Here is an 11,087-nt window from a genome sequence, read left to right as displayed (position 1 = left end):
GAAGATTTGGAGGCACTATCTCTACGGCGTGTCTTGCGAGGTATTCACAAATCATTAGAGTCTACAAAACTTGTTTAAGAAAAAGGATCCGAACTTGAGGCAGCGGAGGTGGTTGGATTTGTTAAAAGACTATGTTATCACAATTCTGTATCATCGCGGGAAGGCCAATGTGGTGGCCGATGCCTTGAGTAGGAAGGCGGAGAGTATGGGTAGCCTTGCATATATTCTATTTGGGGAGAGATCGTTAACATTGGATGTTTAGGCGCTGGCTAATCAGTTTGTGAGGTTGGATGTTTCAGAGCCTAGCCGGGATCTAGCTTGCATGGTTTCTCGGTCTTCTTTGTATGAGTGCGTCAGTATGACGACCCCCATTTATTTATCCTTAAAGACACAGTCCAACACGATGTTGCCAAGGAGGTTTCTATCAGAGATGATAGGGTGTTGAAGATGCACGGCCGATTATGTGTACCCAATGTAGACGAGTTGCGTGAGTTGATCCTTGAGGAGGCCCATAGTTCACAGTATTCCATTTATCCGAGTGCCATGAAGATGTATCATGATTTGAGGCAGCACAATTGGTGGAAAAGAATGAAGAAAGATATAGTACAATGTGTGGCTCGATGCTTGAACTGTCAGCAGGTGAAGTACGAGCATCAGAGGCCGGGCAATTTACTTTGAGACTTGAGATTCCCGAGTGGAAATGGGAGCGTGTTACCATGGATTTTGTTGCTGGGCTCCCCCGGATATTGAAGAAATTTGATGTTGTATGGGTTATTGTTGATAGGCTGACCATGTCGGCACATTTTCATCCCAATGGTGACTACCTATTCTTCAGAGCAGCTGGCTCAGATCTATATTCGTGAGATTGTTCATCTCCATGGTGTGCCGGTGTCCATCATCTTTGACCGAGGCACACAGTTCACATCATATTTTTGGGGAGCCATGCAGCGGGAGTTAGGCACACGGGTTGAATTGAGTACAATATTTTACCCCCAGATGAACAGGCAGTTTGAGCACACCATTCAGATCTTGGAAGATATGTTATGTGCATATGTTATGGATTTTGGGTGTTCATGGGATTAGTTCCTACCACTTGCAGAGTTCGTCCACAACAATAACTACCAATTGAGTATTCAAATGGCTCCTTATGATGCCTTATATGGAAGGCAACTTCATTCTCCAATTGGTTAGTTTGAGCCATGTGAGGCTAGGTTGTTGGGCACTAATTTGGTTCGGGATGCCTTGGAGAAAGTCAAGTTGATTGAGGATCGGCTTCATACCACGCAGTCCAGGCAGAAGAGTAATGCTGATCGGAGGGCTCGTGATGTAGCATATATGGTATGAGAGAGGGTTTGCTTAGATATCCACCCATGAAGGGTGTGATAACGTTCGCTAAGAAGGGCAAGTTGAGCCCTAACTACATTGGTCCTTTTAAGACCCTTGAGAGATTTGGTGAGGTGGCCTGCAAGCTTGCATTGATACCAAGATTATCGGCATTTCACCCGATGTTGCATGTCTCCATGCACCGAAAGTATTGCGGTGATCCATCACTTGTATTAGATTTTAGCTCAGTCTAATTGGACAAATATTTGACTTATGATGAGGAGCCGGGGGCCATCTTGGATATACATGTCTGAAAGTTGAGGTCAAAGAACATTGCTTCAGTGAAGGTTCAATAGAGGGGTCATCTGGTCAAGGAGGCGGCCTGGGAGACGGAGCACGACATGCGGAGTCGTTATCCTTAGTTTTTCATCACTTAAGGTATGTCTCTATGCACGTTCGAGGACGAACATTTGTTTTAAGAGGGGGAGAATGTAATGACCCAGCCAGTCGTTTGGTGTATTTGAGCCATGTTTCCCCTTTTATGCTTCACACATGCATATTTATGGTTTTATGACTTGCGGGGTTGATTAGTTTCGTTCCGGGAAGGTTTTGGGTTGATTTGGAACCCTTTTGTTCATGGCTTAGAAGTCTAGGTTAAGGATGTTGACCAAAGTTTGACTTTTGTGAAAACGCCCTCGAAATGGTGTTTTGATGGCTCTGATAGGTTCCTATCGTTATTTTGGACTTGGGCGTATGCCCAAAATCGAATTCAGATGTCTCTAGGTTGATTTGACTTATTTTGCTGAAAGTTGGCAATTTGAGATTTAGAAGGCTTCCCAAGTTTGACCGTCGGTTGACTTTTTGTCTATCGGGTTCGAATTTAGTTTTGAGACTTGGAATAAGTTCTTTTTTCTATTTGGAACCTGTCTGCAAAATTGGGTGTCAATCAGTGTTGGTTTGATAGGATTCGGACGCTTGGTGGCAATTCTAGAGGTTCTTGAACTTTTCTTTGTAATTCATGCGTTTTGATGTCTGATTCGTAGTTTTAGATGTTATTTATGTGTTTTGATCACTCGAGCAAGTTTGTATTATATTTTTAGACTTGTGTGGATTTTTGGATTGGAGCCCCGAGGGCTCGGTTGAGTTTTGGACATGCTTCGGAATGGTTTTGAACTAAAATTGGACTGTTGGTGTGTTGATGCCTTAGGTGTTACAATTGCGAACACCAACATTGCGATTGCGATAATAGCAGGGGGTCTCAGGTGTCTCAATTGCAATACCTGGATCGCAGTTGCGAAGAAGGTCTAGAATAGGAAAGGCTCGCATTGCTGACATATAACAAGAATCACAACCGAGGTACTGCCTAGTATTCACATTTCTCAATTTCAATCACAATCTTTTCTTATACCGCCGCGTGAGCCTTACATTTAAATAATTTTGAAAATAGTTTTCCTGAAATAGCTATGCTTACTTTAGCCCAATTTATGACGTTGCGCGGCTTCACGTAATTCACTTACATGCAACACACACATAAGTCCCACCTTATACCGCCGCATGCACATTAACCCCTAGCCTTATACCGCCACATGTGCGTTAATATCACATCACAATAACAGCTCGCACCACAAGTTCCCATATGTCACAACTTAACAACAATCAACAATATCAATGATGCCATAATAATAGCCCATGGATTTACCACAACGTGTACAAGAATATCAACAATAACAATGAATGTAAAATTCTCAACAAGAAAGATATATCAACAATTAATAACTTCGCCTCAATGTGATAGGACTTTCACAACTTCAACACCAACAGCTCAACAATGAGAAATATAATGCGTAACCACAAAACTAAATAGAAATAACTCACAATGGAAGAGATAACATGACTTCAAGTAAGAATGATAGCAATGAAAGGGATAACTTGTAACAATGACTTCAAATAATGATAATCAACAATGAAAGAAATGACATGTACAATGACTTCAAACAATGATAATCAACAATGAAAGAGATAATATGTAACAATAAAAGAGGCAACAATTTCAACTAAAGCATAAGAGCAAATTATCAAGTAGGATATAGAATAAGTATTAACAAAGATATTTAAGGCATGTAAGGATAGACTAGCACAGGTAAGAATAGACTGACTATGAAAATTTAGAAAATGATGTGACATCTCAATTAAAGCATGGAAAGAGTCTAAGTAGCCTAAAACGTTCAAATACCATGTACAACCCGTGTACCCACTCGTCACCTTGCGTACACATGACCCGGGGCTCGCCCGATCAAAACCTGGGTCCAATGGTATATTCCGACTACCCATGACCCCATGACTCTATATATATATGATTAGTTTCAAAATCCGCATCCAAATCGACTCTCAAAACTCAAATTCTTATTTTTCAAAAACTTGATAAAGTTTCACAAATTTTCACTTTGATTCACATGATTTTGATGTTAAAATCTAAGATATATTGATGTAATATGATTGGAAATAGATTAGAATCACTTATCAAAAGTTTGTAGATTAAAATCCCCTCTCCAAATCGCCTCCCACAGAGTCTAGGGTTCTAAAATAAGAGAATGTGAGATGAAATCCTAACATCAAGCCCTTTTGATCAGCTGCTGATATCGCAAATGCAACATGGGTTCGCATTTGCGAAGAATACATCGCAAATGTGGCCACTGACTTTCCTACTGGGACCTCGCAATTGCGATCAATGGGTCACAAATGCGAACCTTGCCCCTTTCGCAAAAGCGACAATTTAGTCGCAAATGCAAACTACCCAAACTCCTAGACCACATCGCAATTGCGATACCTGAGGCCCCCCTGCTAAGCTCCCAATTGCGAACCTAGTGTTCGCAAATACGATACTTGAAGCATCAGCACACCAAAATCTGCAATTTCAGTCCAAAACACTTTGCAACATGTCTGAAACTCATTCGAGCCCTCGGGGCTCTAAACCATACATCTACACAAGTATAAAAACATCATACAAACTCACATGCACAATCAAAACACAAAAATAACATCTAAAACTACAAATCGAACACTAAAACACATAAGTTTCAAAGTAAAGTTCAAGAATCTCTAGAATTACAACTAAACGTCTGAATTCTATCAAACCAACTCAAAATGATTCTCTATTACTCGGGCAAGGCGAATGTGGACGCGGATGCCTTGAGCAGAAAAGCCGATAGTATGGGTAGTTTGGCATCCATTTCAGTGGACGAGAGGCCATTGTCTTTGGACATCCAGTCCCTAACCAACTGACTTGTGAGGTTGTATATTGTTTAGCCAAGTCAAGTTTTTGCATGTGTTGTGGCTCAGTCTTCTTTATTCGAGTGGATCAAGGCTCGTTAGTATGATGGTCTGCACTTGTTGGTCCTTAGAGAGACGGTGTTATGGGGTGATGCCAAGGAGGTTATTATCGGTGATGATGGTGTTCTGTGACTCCAGGGTCGCTTATGTGTTCCTAATATTGATGGCTTGAGGGAGACGATTCTAAAGGAGGCACACAGTTTGCGATATTCTATTCATCTAGGTGCTACGAAGATGTATCATGACCTAAGATAGACTACAGGTGCAATGGATGAAGAAGGACATAGTAGAGTATGTGGTGAGATGTCTAAATTGCCAGCAAGTTAAGTATGAGCACTAGAGGCCAGGTGTTTTACTTCAGTAGATGGTTATACTGAAGTGGAGGTGGGAGCGCATTACTATGGACTTCGTAGTTGGGTTACCGCGGACGTTGAGGAAATTTGATGTCGTTTGGGTCATTGTCGACAGACTGACCATGTCTGCACACTTTATTCCGATGGTGACTACATACTTTTCAGAGAGGTTGGCCTATATTTACATTTAGGAAATTGTCTGGTTGCATGGTGTGCCTATTTCCATCATTTCAGATAGAGGCTCTCAGTTCACTTCGCATTTTTGGAGATCTGTACAAAGTGAATTGGGTACTCGATAGAGCTCAGTATGGCCTTTCATCCGCAGACCGATGGACAGTTCGAGGGGAATATTTAGATTCTTGAGGATATGCTCAGACCATGTGTGATTGACTTCGGAGGGCAGCGGGATCGATTCTTACCATTGGCCGAGTTTGTTTATAATAATAGTTATCAGTCCAGCATCGAGATGGCAGGGACGGCTAGGTTATATGGTACCGATTTGGTAAAGGATGCTTTAGATAAGGTAAAGTTAATTCAGGAGCGACTCTGCATAGCACAATCCAGACAGAAGAGTTATGCGGACCAGACGGCGCGTGATTTATCATTTATGGTAGGCGAGAAAGTTCTCATGAAAGTCTCACCGATGAAGGGTATCATGAGGTTCGGAAAGAAAGGTAAGCTGAGTCCGAGGTTCGTTGGTCCATTTGAGGTGTTGGAGCAAGTTGGGGAGGTTGCTTACAAGCTTTCCTTTCCTCCCAGTTTATCGGGAGTTCATCCAACTTTCCACGTGTCTATGCTCTGGAGGTACCATGCTGACAGGTCACATGTGTTAGATTACAGTACGGTGGACCTTGATGAGACCTTGGGTAATGAGGAGGAGCCAGTTGCCATAGTTGACAGGCAGGTTCACAAGTTGATGTCCAAGAAGATTTCAGCAGTGAAGGTCTAGTGGAGGGGTCAACCAGTCGAGGAGGCGACTAGAGAGGCCGAGGAGGACATGCGGAGAAGATATCCACACTTATTCAGCACTCCAGGTATGATTCTAGACCCGTTTGAGGATGAACGCTCGTTTAAGAGGTGGAGAATGTAACAACCTAATCGGTCATTTTGCTTAATAGATCCTCGTTCCCCTATTTAAGACTTTACATATGTGTTTTTTACTGTTTTATGACTTGCGGAGAAGGTTGGTTTGGTTTTGGAAGGATTGGGGTTGAATTCAGAACACTTAGTTTCATAATAGTGGCCAAGTTTGACTTGAGTCAACACTTTGAGTAATCGACCTCGGAACGGGGATTTGAAGATTCCAATAGGTTGGTATGATGATTTTGGACTTGGGCGTATGATCGGATCGAGTTTCAGGTGAACCAGGAGCGTTTCGGCTCTTATTGTTAAAAGTTGACATTTTGAAGGTTTTAGAATTTCTTAAGTTTGACTCTAAGTGGACTTTGGTGTTATCGATGTCCTTTTGGGATTCCGAGCCATGGAATAGGTTCGTATTGTGATTAATGACTTGTGCATAAAATTTGGCGTCATTATGAGTTGTCTAAGTATGTTTCGTTGCATTCGAAGTTGGTTGAAATGAGTTTGAAGCTTAGAAGTTGATTAATTTGGTTTTGAGGTGAGATTCTTGGTTCAAGTGTTATTTTATGTGTTCAAAGGCTTCGAGTAAGTTCGTAGTATATTAATTAATTATTCCAATTTTAGAATTGTTAATTTTAAACAAACTTCTAGAACCACGAATCGAACATCAAAACGTATGAAATTCAAAAGAAAACTCAAGAACCTCTAAAATCATAACCAAACGTCTGAATCCTATCAATCCAACTCCGAATTGCACCAAATTTTGCAGACAAGTTTCAAATAGAAAAATGGACCTATACCAAGTCCCAAAACTAAAATCGGAACTTGATAACCATAAAATCAACCTACAGTCAAACCTAGGGAATTTCCAAATATTCCAATTGCTAACTTTCGGCAAAATAAGTCAAATCAACATAGGGACCTCCGAGTTTATTTTTGGGTATATGCCCAAGCCCAAAATTACAATATGAACCTACCAGAATTATCAAAATATTGATCCGGGATCGTTTACCCAAAATGTTGACTGTAGTCAACTCAAGTTTTTTCTAATGCCAAAAATCACATTTTCTTCAATTTTTTATGCAAAATCTTTCTGGAAAAAGACACGGACCATGCACGTAAATCAAGAATCACCAAGCAAAGCTAGTGGAGGTCTCGAAATATAAAAGTAAGGGCTAGTACTCAAAACGACTTATCGGGTCGTCACAGTTATAGTTACCCCCTATCCACGCCGATCATCTAATGTACTCAACCACTTTCTCAAACAAGAGTTGTTTAACAACTCGATTACTTATTTAAACAACTCAATTAGTTATTTAGATAACTACAAAATTTATCTAAGTAAATCAATTATTTATTTAAACAACTAGCAAAGTTATTTAAGTGACTTAATTAGTTGTTTAAACAACTAATAAAGTTGTTTAAACAACTCAATCAGTTGTTTAGTTCAATTACTTTTTGACCTTATTTGTATGTGATTTTTGTGTATCTTTGTTTCTGAAACAGAAGATATCATTGGTTTGCACTAATCACTGATTTTAAAAGGTAATAACCAGTTAGAAGGAGTCTCCTTTGTAGGAATGTATATCATTTGTAAAGAAGATACATTTAGTTTTGATACTTAGTAAATCATAGTAAAATAGGGTAAATGGTTTGTAATATAGTACATATTACAAAAGTTTGTAATAGTTTCCATGGTAAAAAAATCCCTGAAAAATAATTAAAAAAGAGCTTGTTTTGCACTTCGTAGCTTTCTGCTAATTTGTCCGATTTTCTGACCTTTGTAACAGAAAAATTCATCCTAGCTGGTTTTGTCAAACAAGACCAATCTGAGGAGAACCATGCCCTACGTAATCCCTGACTTTAGTGATGCAATTCCAAATGTAATTCTTTTTAGCATTTCTTTTTTGGGTTAATCGTCTTCTTTTTATAACGAAAGAAAAAACATGGAAGGGGGAAAGAGAGAATTTTTTGTTTAATGAAATCAAAACATATATAACCCTCCAACGCGCAAAAGACAAACTTAAACCACCTAACACGCAAATGAAGGTAGAAAAAATCAAATAGGAATTGTCAAAATCTTAACGTCTCAGTACGTAAGACGGAGTTTTGAAAAATTTAATAAGAAGTTGACTCAGTTATTACATAATTTATGTCAACGTGTAAATCATTGGTACTATTTAAATTGAAAATGCCACTGCGTATATTAGTCAAAATATCCTTATACGAAAAGTAGGAAATATTGGATCTCACACTCTATTTTCCGATCTTCTGCCATGGCTAATTTAACAATTACTTTCATATTCTTGATGCTTTCAATGCTATTTGCAGCTGTTTAAGTTGGAGCACAGAAGCAACCTTCCAACATAACCTTAGGTTCTATTCTTTATCCAAACCGAAATTTGAGTTCTTGGCTATCTTCTTCAGGCCATTTTGCATTTGGTTTCTACTCAAAAGGGGATGGATTTCAAGTTGGCATATGGTTTGAAAACATTGTCGCTTGGACTGCTAGTAGAGATGATCCTCCAGTTCATTCGGGTGGATACCTCGAGTTTACAAAAGAAGGCAAACTTATTCTATGGACAAAGTAGAACATGAAAATCATTGCAGAATCTCCAAAGCCAATTACTTCAGCTTACATGCTTGATTCTGGTAACTTTGTTATCTATAATAAAACAGATGTCATTTGGGAATGTTTTGATTATCCAACGGACACCCTCCTCGTTGGCCAGCGCCTAATATCGGGCCACAACCTTGTCTCTAGTGTCAGTGAAATTGATCATTCAATTGAGAGATTTTATTTGAGTATGCAGGCTGATGGGAACCTTGTTGCATATCCAACCAATTACATATACCTGAGGCTTCCTACCGGGCTTTCATGTTACAAAGTAGAGGCGAATTCGGTAATGTTGATTCAGTTTTTGTGAGTTTTACTCCAAGAGGACAACTGTTTAGAAATGCTTCTAATGATTTTGGTTTTCAAGTGAATGAAATAGCAAATAGTTCAACTCGAACACCAAATAAGACAGTGATTTATCGCACTACTCTTGATCCTAATGGTATGTTTAGGCTTTATACACACAGTTTTGAAGGCATAGATGAATCGAGCTTGGAAATTAATTGGTCATCGCTAAAAAATCAATGCCAAGCCAGGGGATTCTATGGTGTAAACAGTTATTGTACTGCAAGAAATGGCAGCATCACATGTGCTTGTTCTTGTTTACTAGTATTTTTATATGTCAACCATGAAATGAAATTCCAAGGGTGCTATCGGGGATTTGTTTATGAAGAGTCTTGTGAAAGAAGCAACTCTACATTATTGGCCTACAATCTCACCATGATTCAACACTTAAAACTTGAGGATATCCATTTTCTCAGGTTTCAATCGTTGAGCAGGATTGCAGAAAATCTTGCTTGGAGGATTGTACTTGTTGGGCTACTCAATATGTGAATGGAGTTTACAGCAAATTCAAGCTTCCATTAATCTATTCAACACTTGATCCAACTGATCAGTCTGTCAAGGCTTTTGTCAAGCAGAGCTACAATATTTCCCAAATTGCAGGCCACACTCTTCCCTATCCTGAAAAAGCTGGGAATAGAAATAAAAGCCGGAAAGAGATAATCTTGATTCTATCCCTGACTCTTGGCTTCGTAGCATTTCTGCGTATGGTTGTTGCAATTTGTAGTTATCATTTCTACAGAAGCAGTGAGGGCCAATATCAAAAACTATTGGAAAATCCATATTTGGGGCCAAACGAGGAGTTCACTCTTCGATCATTTTCTTACAGCGAGCTTGAAAAAGCCACTGAACATTTCAAGGAAGAGATAAGGCATGGTTCATTTGGAAATCTCTATAAAGGAATTTTATCAGAAGGTAATAGAACGATTGCTGTAAAACGACTGGAGAAGTTGGGTGATGAAGCAGAAAGGGAGTTTAAAGCAGAAATGACAGCAATTGGGCAAGCTCGTTATCGCGACCCACTTTCTCGTGAAAGCGGGCTTTCGGCATTGTGACAACTCTTTTGAGTGGGAGGTAAAGTTTTAAAAGAAGAAGAGTCGCCACCTAATGATTTTTAAGGTGCGTTAGGGCACCTATTATGCAAATGACTCTGTTTGACTAGTCAGCATCACCAAAGATCGGGTAAGGGCTCAAATTACCTCAAATAGAAAGTGTTAGGCACTCTTCGAGGTCCACAACTGTGGGTCCCGACCGAAAATAAGATTATGTGGATTACAATTAGGCTAAGTGATCAAATAAACAAAGTAAATGTAAAGGTCAAAGAATTTCATTACAACCTGATTAGTATAGATCTTAGTACGAATATAGAGATACAACTATTTGGATCTAATAACAACATATAAAAGAGGGGGAGGGGGTCTTAAGTTTTTTAGCCTAAAGGATCACCCCGTACAATATAAATAATACTTTGCAACTCCCTTGAGGTAGGTAGTTACGCATATTATTCAGCGGGCACAGACTATCATCTCCTACTGCCCGATTTTTATGTTAAAGTTGTTTACCTAAGCGCTCTAATCCAATTCTTAGTCGTGCCCTATGTGTGCACTATCCGTCCCATACCTATGGTCTAGGAGGCATTGGACCTCTATTTAGGGTGGTTCTAGACTTAACTTAGGCTGCTCAAAATGATAAAACTAGGCGACATACAAAACAAATTGGACTTCAAATGAGAGCAGTTAAAGGCTCAAGTTAGCCTCCACACTTAGACAACAAATGCACGTAAAATAGGTTTTCACATTGAGCATTGGACAGTTTTAGAACTGAAGACAATTAGAAATCATTAAGCCCTATAGTCATGGTTTCTATGTGACCTTGGATTCAAACGCGCATATATGACATTACTGCTTCTAGTGGCTTAGACGAGGAAGCAGTAAACCATTTGTTGTTAACGCTGGTTTTAGATACCAGTTTTAGAAAGGTGACATTGTCCTACAGATATGATATCTAATAGTGGCATAGTTAAGCAAATGAAAATAGTTCTG

The 11,087-nt window shown here is 39.5% G+C and overlaps 1 protein-coding gene across 1 annotated transcript; it reads left to right on the top strand.

The window, feature by feature from the left end:
- The first annotated feature begins 8,680 nt into the window (after positions 1-8,680).
- On the top strand, positions 8,681-10,100 carry LOC138892595 (G-type lectin S-receptor-like serine/threonine-protein kinase RLK1). Its single transcript, XM_070176331.1, has 2 exons — positions 8,681-8,989; positions 9,465-10,100. Exons 1-2 carry the CDS (start codon positions 8,681-8,683, stop codon positions 10,098-10,100), a joined length of 945 nt encoding a protein of 314 aa, XP_070032432.1.
- Positions 10,101-11,087: the final 987 nt, after the last annotated feature.

This window comes from Nicotiana tomentosiformis, chromosome 5, assembly GCF_000390325.3.
Source record: "Nicotiana tomentosiformis chromosome 5, ASM39032v3, whole genome shotgun sequence".
Lineage (NCBI taxonomy): Eukaryota > Viridiplantae > Streptophyta > Magnoliopsida > Solanales > Solanaceae > Nicotiana > Nicotiana tomentosiformis.
The sequence above is the reverse complement of the archived record's forward strand: the minus strand, read 5'-3'. Positions and strand labels throughout refer to the sequence as shown.